The following is a 13,656-nucleotide window of genomic DNA, read 5'->3' as shown; positions in this document are numbered from 1 at the left end:
ACCACTCATTGAAAAGGTGTATATAAATGAAGAGGCTTGCGGAAATACAAAAACGCAAGAAAACAAAATACTTATTCGAAAAAAAAAAAAAAACTGCACCGCCACCCCTTAAGCATGAATTAAAACGTACATTTCAATATTCAAAAATGTACGCTAATGTTGCGCTTTTCATCGTTTTAACAATATTCCATTCGTCACCAGATGACACTACTCGGAGAACAATACCATTGAGGGAACAGAAAGTATGTGCATTCTGCCACCACATGGTTGTACAGTAAAATCTCGTTACAAGAGACACTCAAGGGAACCGAAAAAGATGTCTCCTGTAACCAAAAATTATAAAAGCACCGTGTTGGTTAGTTTACTGCACATCAGCATATAAATGCATTGATACTCATTAACAGGAAATTGTTCAGGAAAGCTTAAAGTAAGTTATTCATACTAGTAGTATGTATTTTTGTGAGTGCAGAGTGTATTCCTTCCCAAATTCTAGAGGTAAAGCACTTCACTTTGCAAGCCTTCCTGTTGTTCTAATACCTTTAAGGGGAGACACTGGTCTTAAAATGAAAATTTTTATTTTTAGAGATATAATAACGAAATTGGGTGTGTATATGTATTTCTTCCTCCTGTTTTCAAAAATGTAATTAGTTTTACTCTATCTCAATTAGTTCTATTGTTATTGGGAAATAACCAAAGCCTAATTAGGTAATTTCTTACGGGTCGTTAGGACAGTTTCCCTCAATATTTTTTCGTTGCGATTAAAATGTAGTTGTAGCCAAAGACCTGCCATGTGGAGCTATGCTATTTATATTATCATTGATGTACATCACAGTATAAAAATATTCAATTATGTAGATGCCCCACAATTCGAAAATATAATTAGCTGACATTATTGTTCAATAAATTTGATATGTTCAACTTAGCAATATAAAAATAGCATAGCTCCACAGTTCAAACCTTTCTGAATTCAACGGTATAAGATTTATTAAAATTGCACCACAAAAACCCAATGAAAAGTTCCGTAAGGCTAGTCATGTCACCAAAAAACATGAAGCTGAGAAAAACTCATTTGAAGTTTTGACACTGAGTGCAGAAAATATTGGGAAGAATCTTCGACAACGGATGTTACTCAGATGTTCCCTATCAGTTTCCCTACAAAACAAAACAAAAAGTGTCTTATTCCATCCAAGGAAACATTTAAAAAAAAAATGTCGAATGTGTAAGTGTGATGAAATTATAGTTGACTTTTTTTTTCTTTTTTTTTTTGAGGTGAAAGTGAGGACCGGGGCCAAGGAGACGAGAGCTCCACCAGGCAAACAGTTGGGGAAGAGAACTGCTTCGCTTATTCTTGGGGAAGAGAACTGCTTCTGTTCGAAATCGCAGTTTTCGCAGACAAGCAGAAGCTTTACAGCAAGGCCGTACTCCTTATCTGTTGCCTTGCTCAAACGCAGACTTCCTGCCTCGCAGGTTCCGCACTTCGCTTGCGCGAAAAAATTGTTCAAAACCTTCAAGTCCACAATCACGAACTGGGTACCGGCATCAGCTGTCTGGTAATCCGCACTGACGCGCCAAGAAGGTCAAACTTGCGCTGGGTTGCCGACTTTTCCGACAGAACGGACTTTGCTTGCGCCGATCGCTCAACACGCTGCGCCTGCTCGGTCGACGAATAGTACACAGCATCAACACGAAGTGTACCACGATCCGAGATACGATTCGTGCTGCAACTTGGTCCCGCGGTGTCGTCATCGGGCAGCGTGCTTGATGTACCCGGCGGATCCAACGAGTCCGGCACTGCAGGCCCCGGCGACGCATTGGTGGCCGCTGCCTGCTGTTTTTTGTTCCACGGACGTTTCTTCCGGCTTCCAAAAGCTCGTTGCGTGCTCGGTTTCATTCGACTGTCTCCCGGCATCTCGATCGCAAAGAGAAACTCCCGGCACAAGGCGGAAACACGGCGTGTAGAGAAACATGAGCGCAAAAACAGACGCGCACGAAGCGACAGCCACAGCGGCGAACGCAAGAGAAAGAAAAAAAAAATGACGTAGACGGTCACACCAGCCAATGGGAGGCGCAGAACGGCGCGCGCGGGAAGCGCGCCGCGTGCGAGCCAATCAGCGACCCGAAAGCGGCCTTCGGGAAACCGGCCCGAACCGCCGCTCGGCTTGAGCGACGCCATTTTGAGATAGCTCAAATTGCGCACAAAGAAACCAGCTTCAAAACAAGCCCAAGATGGCGGCGATCGGCCGGCTGCAACGCCGGCGGCGCGCGCGGGAAGTTCGAACAAAGTCTCTCTTTTCGGGGCCATTTCGTCGCTGCCGTGGTGTTTTGAAAGCCGATTTTATCGCATTTCCCGACCGAATTCAGCGTTAATAATTTTATAGTAGATGCTCGAAATGACAAACCTTCCGAAAATGAGTTTTTCCCAAAATCGACTTTTTGACCATTTTCGACCGTTTTAAGACCCGCGTCTCCCCTTAAATCACTCTTACATGCTTGTCACCCTCAGATGCTGACACTTTTCCTCTGAAATGTCCTCGTAGTCACCCTCTATGGCACATGTGCCATTTACTTACGCGAGAATTGCACAGTCTGAAAGCTCTTTGGGAGCACACAAGATCCACATCTGCAAATACGAATTCCTCAAAACATTATGGTACCTCAGCAGTCTCTTGGATGCTCGCCCATGCTTCATCTTCAAGGCAGCTTCCTACAGTATCCATACATGGACCCTCTTACATCATGTCACCACATTTAAAGCCTGCTTGTCTGAAATGGTTTTTTACAGCTTCACTTCTCAGGCCATTCCAGACATCTGAAATCACCTGAACAGCAAACTTCGCATCAATTAGTATAGTACAGTCTTGCTGCCTGTCGAGGCGTTCTACCAACCTTGTTTTGTACAACTTGACCGAGCGCACAATGCTTTTGTCTATTGGTTGAAGGTAACGTGTGGAGTTTGGAGGGAAAAAATAACTTTGGTGGCTTTAAGCACGAGAACTTTGGTGCTGCAAGAAGCATTGTTCACAAAGAGACATCAGGATTCTGAGCTTTCATCTTGTAATCAAATTTTAACAGCAAGGAAAAAATGCTGGATGTCATTCATGCATTTTGATTAGTTTCGTAGGTGACAGTAATGTGATGCCAGTGGCTGAAACAATGGGGTCGTTTTGATCTTCCAATGATAGCGAAGCACTCCTCAGTTCCTGACATATACAATAAAAAGGATGCTGATATGGAACAGAATTTAGCTGAGGGAACCTGAAGTGAATCATGTACAAGTTGGTACACTTCATCTGCATTGCATGAGCACACCTGGGTTGTGTCTCTTCTAAATAGTGACGAATTTACTCCAGGGACCTGAAAAAGTTGTCCTTAGTAACCAGCGTCTCTTGTAACCGTGTCTTGTATGCAATGTTAACATGGCAGACATAAGAAAACCAACCAAACCATTTTCAAATGTCTCTTATAACAGAGTGTGTCTTGCAACAGTGTCTCTTATAACGAGATTTAACTGTAGCTGGATGCATATGACAAAGCACCAGCCAAAAGCATACACCATATTTGCACGCTTCTAATGTGCACCTTTTTTTTTTTGCAGAAAATAATAGTTCAAACATACATGTGCGTTACAAGTGGACTCAAAACCGAAACCAAGATCGCAAAACCCAAAACGAGTTGTGTTTAATGGCGCATAAGCAGCTCAGGCTATCATGCGCACAAATCACAAGCTTTTAGTGGTGTATACTAGTGGTGTACAAAGCTGGATGGAAAGGAATGAGTTTATTGTAAAATCAGGTAAAATACTTATTTCTTTGCATTAAATCTTGTGCATGAAAATAAAATATGGTTTATGGCGAGTTCTCAGCATTCTTCACACCGGGGTTTACTTTCTTTCCTCAACAAAAAGTTGTGTCATGTGTGCGTGGCCAATACGGAGACTGCATAATATCACTTCCATGAAGCGTTCCTGATGATGACATGATTTCCATTCCCCCAAAATTGGCTTCACCAACTGCAGTTTACTACTTACCTCCCTACTCCACGATGACTGCCATTCTTCCATTAGTTTCTTCCTTTAGTTTGTTGTGCACTAGTATTATGCAGTCTCTGTACGGCATATTTATGTTCTTTGTTTTTCATGGGCTTGGGCAGCACACAAGTCTACTCTCTCACTGCCTCAAATGCCAACATGATGTCCTTGAGCAGAGGCTGATGATAGGTTGTGTATGATGCCCCCAAGTTGTGGTGCAACTAAGTTTTTATGGTGAAGGGCTGTGAGGACACTGAAGGAGTCTGTGTGAACAATACTGTGTAATGCTCCCGTTCAGTATTTTTCTCACAGCCAGAGCAAGTGCGTAACAATCAGCAGTGAAAACACTTGCACGCTGATGTAGTCTGATCGTTCTTTCCCATTTTGCTTGTACTACTGCACTACCAATGTGTTTTGCTGTCTTAGAGCCATCCATCTAAAATTGTATGCTATTGTCAAGAGCTAGAAATTCTTGCAGGATGTGGTCATGTGGTGTTTTCCGTTTACAATAATGAGTTAGTGTGAAATCACAAACAACAGGAAGGCTGTACCGCGGTGGCAGTGGATCTTGTCTCGATGCAATATCAGGAAAGGCATGTAATATTCCTAGTACTTGATATTTATCTTCAAAGTGACAAAGGTTTGATTGCCTAGGGCCTATTCTTGAACAATACTCTGGAGCCACACTTCGTGACAATAGGGTAGCATATATTAAGGGGAGATGCGCGTCGAAAAAGCGAGTTTTCCGAGTAATTTTTCAGTTTTGAGTTTTTGCCTGTAAAATTATCTTTGAACATTTAGCTACAACTTTCTAAAAGATCAAGGCAAAATTCAATCGTGAAGTTAGTAAAAAGTCCATTTTATTCAACCACGGTGGCTCGAGAAAGTGCTATTTTCCGCACAAATCGTCAATTTTCGTGCGGCTATACATCGAGAACGCCGCGTCGCCCGCCATTGCCGTTTGCTGCGAGAGGTTGAGCAAGCCTTTCTCTTGTAGATAGCATCTCTCGCAGTTTCGTATCTCGGCTGCAAATAATAAAAAAAACGTTTTCCGCGCACGCTTCGAGCGTCCCTACTGGACCTTTTAAATCACGTGGTGCTCTAGAGAGTCCGCCATTGGCCTGGACTGATACGACGCTGTGGCGAAGCCTACCTCCTGCTTTCGTTTTGTGCAGCGTCTGGATCGCGCTACATCGTGCTCTGCTAGTTCTTTTTAGCGGCCTTTTAGCATTTGTTGAGTTCGCGATGAACGACACGCAGAAGCGCAACTTCCGAGCTCGAAAGTCTCGGTCGAAGAACCCGTACCGAGGACGCCGTCGCGAACCGCACCGGAAAACAGCAGCGGGAGACGCAAGCTAGTCCTAACCAGGCCAACGTGCACTCGGACGAGATCGATGCCGCGGCGAACTTTGTGAGCGCCTCGGAGGTGAAGATTGGACTCTTCAAGGAAGATAGGGCAGCATGCGGTCATCGATATTCTACGAATGCTGCGATATACGAGATTAGCACGCTTACGGTGCTGGTAAGCGGTGCTGCTTGCCCTACGTGCCGCACCTGTACCCTTGCGGTACGCGAACCGGTGGAAAAGCGAAAGGGGCTTTCGGCTTTCTTTGAGCTGCACTGTGAAAGTAGTGAGTGCCCAGCATCAGTGCTCTCTGCTGTGCACACCTCGAGCCGTGTTGTGCCCGGTGGACTTGCAGATAGCGCCAGTGGAAATCGGGACTATCGGAGTGGAAGCTCTCACGACAGCTTCGCCGTCAACGTGAAGGTGGTGGTGGCTGCGCGCGCGATTGGCATCGGACACGAACAGCTGTCGCGATTTTGTGCAATTCTTGACCTGCCGAACCCATTACACCACAAGAACTTTGCTGCGATCGGCAAGAAAGTTCATGGTGCGGCCATGAAAGCAGTGGCAAGAAGTTTCAAATGCTTTTGTTGTGTTTATGAAAAAATACAGATGTTTGAAACTTTCAAATGCAATTTTCTCCATTCGTAGTTTTCACCATTTTTTAGGTTTTGTGCAACAAGTTTTGAGTACTTTCAGTAGTCAGATATGGATGAAATTTTGCACACAGCCTCTTCAAAGTGTGTAGAATGTTGTTATCTACCTGGTTATAAAAAGTCTCTTCAACTTTTTTTGAAAAAAATTCAGAATGTTGACACATGGTGCCCAAAATATACACATTGGTGTTCCTGAATTTTTTTTACAATTATAGGATAAAATGAATAAATTTGAAGTAGCTTTCGACATACTATATTACCAAAGCAACAGAATGAGCTATTGCAAGCTGGTCTAAACATGCATTTCATTATCAAAAAAGTGTGCACAAAAGGCCCTATGTTGTGCTTTTGCAGACACTTCTACACAAAAACTAATAAAGATATGTAGAAAGTAAAAACATATTTGGAATCAGCATTAAAAACTCTATAAATGGCCAATGTTTCATAACCTTAGGTTCAATATTAAAGAAAAAGTGTTTTCGAGGAGCATCTCCCCTTAAGTGGTGGTCATGTGGTGAAGTGGTCTTGCTTCTCAAAAAGAATTTGGCAGTTTGGTCGGTGCACCCTCGTTTTGGAGGGCGATGGGATGATGAAGAGGAACTAGCCACAAGCATGTTGTATTTTTCGGTCAAAGTGGCAGCAACCCACCATGGAGCCCAACAAGGAGACGTGACAGGAACTTGAAAGGTTGACCTGCCCTCCCGCTAACAATGGTCATGAGTGCATTTAAAAATGCAATTTCGAACCCCTTGGATGGTACTCAAGATGACCTTTTGTGGTAGGTGGTTTATGTGTGCTGATTTTGTTCATTAAATGTTTTAAGCAATTTTCAGACGCTTTTTCACTGCATTTTTTTGTGCACAATAAAATCGGGTGCAAAGTTATTTTCGCGGTTTCCAGGCGTTAATATTAATGCACGTTACAATCATGCAAATATGGTTCCCTCCACATTGCAAGCAAGTTGAATACAATGCAGTCATCCTACCCCACAGGTGGAGGTGCCTGCCAAACGTCAACAAGTTGAGTATGAATGCAACACTGTTCCCATTTGTTCCTGGAGTCGCCTGTACCTGCATTTCCCTTGGGAGGCCACCAAGGCAATGCAGCTGCCTCCCTACACTAGCAGGCCTGTCAATGTGCTCCCATAGAAAAGCACAGGCCAGGGGTCATGCCAAAGACCAACCAGACCTCACCATGTGCTTCGGGAGGCATTCCCATGCTCACAACACTGAACCGTAATGAACTCATGGTATCCAAAAAATGCGGTGTAAAACTGAGCAGTGGCGCACCCAAGGGTGAAAACAAGGCATCTTGTCAGAATCAACTTACATGGAATGCCAACGGTAGACCTGCCAAAGCAGCTCACCTATGGAGCAACAAATTAGGGGGACCTGATAATAGTGCCTTTTTATTCTGCACTTCTAATTTTTTTTTTAAAGAAGTTGGTTTATGGGGCAAAAGTGCAGTCCGCCTCAGTTCACAGTACACACCAACACTTTCTATTAACAACTGGACAGATGGCATCGGTTCAAAGCCATATAGCAAACTAGCCTGCAACGGACTGCTAAATGAGAAAACAAATGTGACACCAGCTGGAACGCTGCACAAAGAATGCTTGCATCATAGTTTTGACACAAAGTCAAGTGCATATTTTTGCCAGAAAGTTTGGAATGATGCCATCTTTCCCCCGAGAATTCTGGGGCACAGCGACAGCTTTTTGGCACTGAGAGACTAGCATGCTCGCGTGTAAAACGATTCCAAGTAGCTATGAGCTGGCCACTCGTGCACTTTTGTAGCAACAGAGTCGTCCTGAAACAATAATACAGCCCGGCTATGGCCACAAAGTCTCGTTATGTAAAATCTTAACTGGAAATAGCACATGCAACTGAAGAGGTTTCACAGAGCACTTTCTGAAAGGCATTACCTCCAAGCACCTCTAGTGGAACTTTGAATTCACTTCTTAGAGAAACTATTTCCACATGAAGCTATGTTTCTTGGATGCTCACCTGCCATATTCATATCTGTTCTCCGAGCCTCCCGTTGGAATGCGCTCGTCTCTGTTCCGCCTGTTCTTGCGCTCTTCGAAGTCTTGCTGGTTCTCCCGACCACTGGGTGGTGCAAACTTCACCGCCCGGTCAGGCCTTGCCGTCCGTGGTTGCTGCTGCTTGTTGTCTGCACCAAGGATTGAGAGGCAGTGAGAAAAGTGCCACAATCATTGCTTCTGCAAAGGGAGTAAAGAGTATGGCCTTCAGTTTCCCAAAGCCTTGGAATAAAAAGCACTCCAGCATTGAAGAGTCAGTGGGAAACCTTTCTCAGGGGTCCCCTAAAAATTGGGTTCAAAAAGTGACCACCAATTGTGCGCAATATACAACTGAAATGCTACTCAGCGTGTAGGCCGCTGAGTCGAGACAAGGAGAGAGCAAGCTGACAATTTAGACATTTTTGAGAAGTGCTACTGTCATGTCGCAACCAGCAATGTGCCCAAGTTTCCACACATTGCATGATCCCGTGTGTAGGCGAGGTCAGCAGTGGAGATGGCTGTGAAGAGTTCTCACCGGTTCGCCAGTGGCACAGCACAGAAGGTGGGGTGCTGCCCAGCCCATGTGTTTCCATTTCCACTCCCCCTTCTGCTGCCCAGCAATTGCAGGGAGAACACACATTAACACACAAAGCCATTTTAAAGGGCCAACCACCTTCCCAGAAGGCCACTGTGGTCAATATTTTTTAATGTACGCAGTGTACAGTGTCAATCGCATTTAGCACGAACACTGCCTCACACGGTCCTGCACGTTTGCTCCACTGCACATGAATCAACAAAACAAACTGGTGGTTTGTGTAGTCCACCTTTTTGTGTGACAGATAACAGCTTGGGCACAATGATGCTCTGCAAGTGTGTAGACATGCAGAGCCATGTTCGCGCTTGACCCTGTACACCACAGCTATCAACTGCATGTCACAGCCATTACAAAACACACCGCCCACATGCAATCACTCGCGCATTCTGCACTGCAGCCATGACCCCCGCACCACCTGAATCCCACTGGCCATGCCACGGCCAACCCACCTGCCAAGGGGCAGTGTGCTTGCGGCATGGCATGTTAATGGTCGTCTCATGTTGCCACATACCGCTTAGGAGGCGGGCATGGCACGTCCGACACCTCCTTAGACCGGCTGGTCTTCTATGTGCTCTCCATGTTTCAGGCAACGGGCCCAATGTCTGACCCGAGCCTTTCTGTTTGGAGAGGGCTGCCAAGCGCAGTGCACATTTCTACAGGAATGGCCGGAACACAAGGGCACTGAAGCTCGCGGTGCCACAGCCAGGGGTGGAAGCAGGCTCAAGCATTTTGGAGCAGCTTTGGAGCAACAAAACGAGTCTTAAAGCATGTGAATTATTTTTTTGGAGCATATTTCTAAGGTCAAACGCCTTTGATGATTGCCGCTTTTCTTTTTCTGAAATATAAAATCTCCAATCTGATTCCTTTTTATGCAAGTTCAATACCTTTGCACTCATTTCTGACGAGACAAATGGCCAAAGCATGTAAAGATATACAATGCAGGCCGACCCTAGAAAGAACTTCGAAGAGACCAGCATCAAATGCAACGCTTACTGGTGCACTTCATAACATAACATCCAGTCTACCACTTTGATGCACTCTAGCAGCGATACTAATTTGGAGTTCAGATTAATGGGCACGACATTTTCACTTCCTATGTTGTGCCTATTTATTTTATATTATTTATTTAGAATACACCTCAAAGCTACCAGATATGATCCTTTTTGATCCTATGCCTGGGCTGATAAATTACCGAGCATATGGACATTTTGTCTGCCAAAAAAGATGCCTTCAGACCACAATAACGAGACTTGACTAGCTTGCCGCCAGTGCCGCTCCCATGCTTTTTGCAGACCGTGGGATCGCAGATGACTGCAACATGACCTTGATCGTCTTGTCCCTTTGTAAATATGGCGGAGGTCTACAAGGGTGGAAGCAGACTTTTTGGAGCAGCTTTGGAATATAGATAGATGGCACTAATGAGCAGCCTTTCCACCCTACACCTTTTTTACTCACTGCTTCCTGCCAATAGTTCGTCATTCTTTGTTTGAGCAATGCTGGGGCTCATTTTTAATATTTCGGCGATAGACCCTGTATGCCTTTCCAACACTCTTGAAAAGCTTCCTAGCGATTGACAGCTTTGGCGTACCAACCCATAACGCTTCAAGCATGGTTTTGTCTGCCGTGGGCCTGGCAAGCTTGTCACTGGCAAAAAGGCTCAACAGTGAACTACCTGCTTGTTTTCACAGCAGAACCATTAGAATAACTCATGCTGTTTTGCAAGTTTCCCTCCTGACGGCTCACAGTAGTTTGTGCTACCTGTTTCGCTTACTGATCTCTCTTCCCTCCACCAGCGATTCAAAAGGCTGAGAAGAGGTGCTACGTCACACGCATAGTGCATTTTTTTTTATTTGCAATTATCTCCAATCGTCGGTGGCTCATACTAAATTTACTTGTGAACAAGTATTTATTATGCACCATGCTTCCTTCCCTTACAAAAATTTCATTTGTAGTGCAAGATGAGTTATATCTTTGCCCACTGGTGCAGTGACATTGTTCCAGTGTTCTGCTAAATGTGATGCCAGAACATCAAAACAGCCAGTTTGGAGCAGAATGGAGCAATTAGAGCAGCACTTCCACCCCTGCACAGCTGAAACAAACCTTGCAACCAACACTGCACTACCTGTGGAAACTAAAATTTCAAACTGGTACCGTGACAACTCGAATTCATGTCTAGTGAAACTGGTGAAGTTTTTACCAGCAGACACAGCAGGAAACACTTGCACCAGTATACTGGTCATTCGGTATCGCTATGACTTATGACCATCTTAATGCTTTCAGCAAAAATTGATTGCTTGGCCCTTGCAGCCTCTGCTGCAGCTTAATATAAAGCTATTGAAAGCAACTGTTGGGGCTGAAATTGAGGTTAATGTTCTGTTTTGGTGCTCTACATCGAGCTAGTCCAATTCTATGTTCGACTGTGGTACAGCAGGGGTTCTTATGCTTTGCCTAAGGAACCCCAACAGCCATCGACATGTGCCGATGAGCCCCATTTCTGGAATCATTATCAGGCACATCAAGGTTGGTGCTGCTTGTGTATGCATCTGCCCTTGCTATTTTTTGCGTTACAAACTACAGTCCCAAGGGAAAGCATATGGAACTAAGCATCTCTAGTGCGAAAGCACTAATCTGGCAGTTCAAAATCTAGCATGACCATCTAAAATTTGCCCAGCAGCAGCACCTTTGTCTTTCCTGGACAAGTACACTGGCTTTCGAGACTGTACCCTATCCAACAAATACTGGCTTACATTCAAGGAATACACACAATGACCACTCATTGAAACTGGAAAAATGGTATCCAGGTGGTGCTCCCACAGCAACCATTACTATTAGTCTATGAGAGGTTGGATCTGAGCTCCGACATTTTGGCCTCGTGCATACAATATGGCCATGCATACTGGCCAGGCACAGTAGTGTGTCACTTCTAAAAGTCGCTAAGAGCCTGGCTTTGGTGCAACACCAAATCACAAAACAGTGAAAATCACCAAAAGAAAGCTACAATATGCCTTATTCACAGCCTCTCAAATATAATTGATGGTAAACAACACACTGCATGGAAAAAAAATGTCAGCATATGCATCTTATAAATCGCTCCTTTAATGTAAAAATAAGTCACTTGACATAAATGTCCTGGGGCTGCTTTGGCGTTGCAACTCGTTGGCCAAAATGCGGGTGCACCTAGGATTATGAATATTCATATATAGCCTCCCTACTTCCAGCGCCGTTCGTGATCGAAACTGAACACATGAAATTCAAGTAACACCGCAGACGATGCCGAAAAATGATACGGCGACCGCCAAAACTCTTAAAACCAGAAATTGTTTCGCCCACAACGAGACGCTCTGAAAGTACTAACACGGCCAGCTATCAGCTTTGTATGCAGATCGGCTGCCAGCCTAAGTACAGCACCCGTACCCACGACTAACGTTTTTAAGCGAGAAAGATGTAAGGCAGGCCCGCTATTTTCGGTTCAAAGCCTAACGGGTTCGAAGGAACGCGGAGGTGAACAATGCCCGACTGTCCACCCGCGATCACGTGTGGTGGTCGCCACGACCGACAGCTTCTTTCAAGGACGGAGCTGAGCAGCCTTCAACGGCAGCGCGCACGCGGCAGAACTTCCCATGCGCGTACCAGGAGAAAGCGTCGCAGGACGCGTGCAGAATGACAAAAGCGAAACCCCGACGACCGCGGGAGGCCTAGGAGGGCAGGCCTAACCAGGGTGTCACGCGGCCACTACACAGAAAAAAAAAAAAAAGGCTGAGAAGCACGGGCACGGCGACAGACCGGCCACCAACTGCACGGGCGTAGCAAACTAAACGCATCGCATTGAGTCAACTGGCTGAAGGGCAGAATGCGCGGCCGACCGGCGTTTCAAAACGCAGTTCACGGCCGAACACGTGGTGAGACAAGCAGCTTCGCGCTGCCTCGCGAAAGCAGACTGGGTCTGTAATTCCTGCAAGCCGATCTGCTAGACCGAATAGTCACGCGCTTCGCGTTCAAAGCGGACGGAGCCATAAAAGCGGGCCAGCTGCGCACGATCTCCACATGCGTAAACCACATCAGCCGGCCGGCGGTTGCTAATGGCGGGCGGCCACAGCAGTCGCCGCGGGCTGACAAAAACAAAAACGGCGCGCCCACAAATTCAGTGACAGAACATCGTGCCGGAAGGACAAAACGGACGGAATCTGAGCGCGATTATCGGGCGGGCGCCGCGAGGAAAAACGCCAATAAAGCCGGCATGCGTGACCGCGCTAACCCAGTTATGACTCGATACACATTGCCATGTTTGGAGAGCGGAGCCCGGTTTCAACGGCTGCCGCGGCGTGGTTCACGCGCGATCGTGCACGCCGTAAGCGAACGGGAATCAACGTAGGACAATGTCGCGGAATGCACGAGAAACACTACGGCCTTGTCATGCGAACACTCGCAAAAGATGCACGCTTTTTTCTCCCGACTGCGTCGGCGCTTAGGCCTACGACGCAGCGGTGCGCGACTTACAACGCACTTTGACTAGGCGGCCTTCGACTCACCGTCTCTGGGCGCAATGCTACGCTCCTGGGTCTTGTTCGCCGGGGTTTCCTTGGTAGATTTCTTGCCGGTCGTGCTTACGGGTGCCTTAACGCCCTTCTGAGGGGCGCTGACTGGTCCTTTGCTCTTGTCCTTTGCCGTGGTTTTCTCTGCCTTCCGCCGTTCCTTTTCTTCTTCTTGCTGTCGAAGCAGCTCTGTCGGATCCCCCTCGTCATCATAGAAGAGTTCATACCTGTTCTTCACACCGATACCGTACGAACTCTCCATGGTCAGATGGCCTCTCCGATCGGAGGATGCCTTTGGATTAAAATCTGACCAATTTTACTACTCTTCCCGCGAAATCATGCAAAATGGCGAGGTAAACGAACCGCGATGCACGCCGGGAAGATAATTTTCTTGCCCTTTCTCTCTCTTTCTCCTTTTGTCGCCTCTTCCAAACTTGACTACAACTTTTTTCTTGAAGTTAAAAATATAGTAAAGCCAACT

At 45.9% G+C, this 13,656-nt stretch overlaps 1 protein-coding gene across 1 annotated transcript in view; it reads right to left on the bottom strand.

Annotated features, from left to right (window-relative positions):
• Nucleotides 1-13,568, bottom strand: part of LOC146180845 (intracellular hyaluronan-binding protein 4.S-like) — a 52,323-nt gene extending 38,755 nt beyond the window's left edge. The window contains exons 1-2 of the mRNA XM_084576177.1: nt 13,173-13,568; nt 8,035-8,200 (exon numbers count right to left, since the gene is read on the bottom strand). Of these exons, the coding sequence (XP_084432303.1) occupies nt 8,035-8,200; nt 13,173-13,437 (431 nt within the window). The 5' untranslated portion in view covers nt 13,438-13,568. The remainder of the gene's footprint in view (nt 1-8,034; nt 8,201-13,172) is intronic.
• Nucleotides 13,569-13,656: the final 88 nt, after the last annotated feature.

The sequence above is a fragment of the Amblyomma maculatum genome, chromosome 8 (genome assembly GCF_055883805.1).
Source record: "Amblyomma maculatum isolate TAMU_Amacu chromosome 8, ASM5588380v1, whole genome shotgun sequence".
NCBI classification, from domain to species: domain Eukaryota; kingdom Metazoa; phylum Arthropoda; class Arachnida; order Ixodida; family Ixodidae; genus Amblyomma; species Amblyomma maculatum.
Note: the sequence above shows the minus strand (reverse complement) of the source record. Positions and strands in the feature narration are given on the sequence as shown.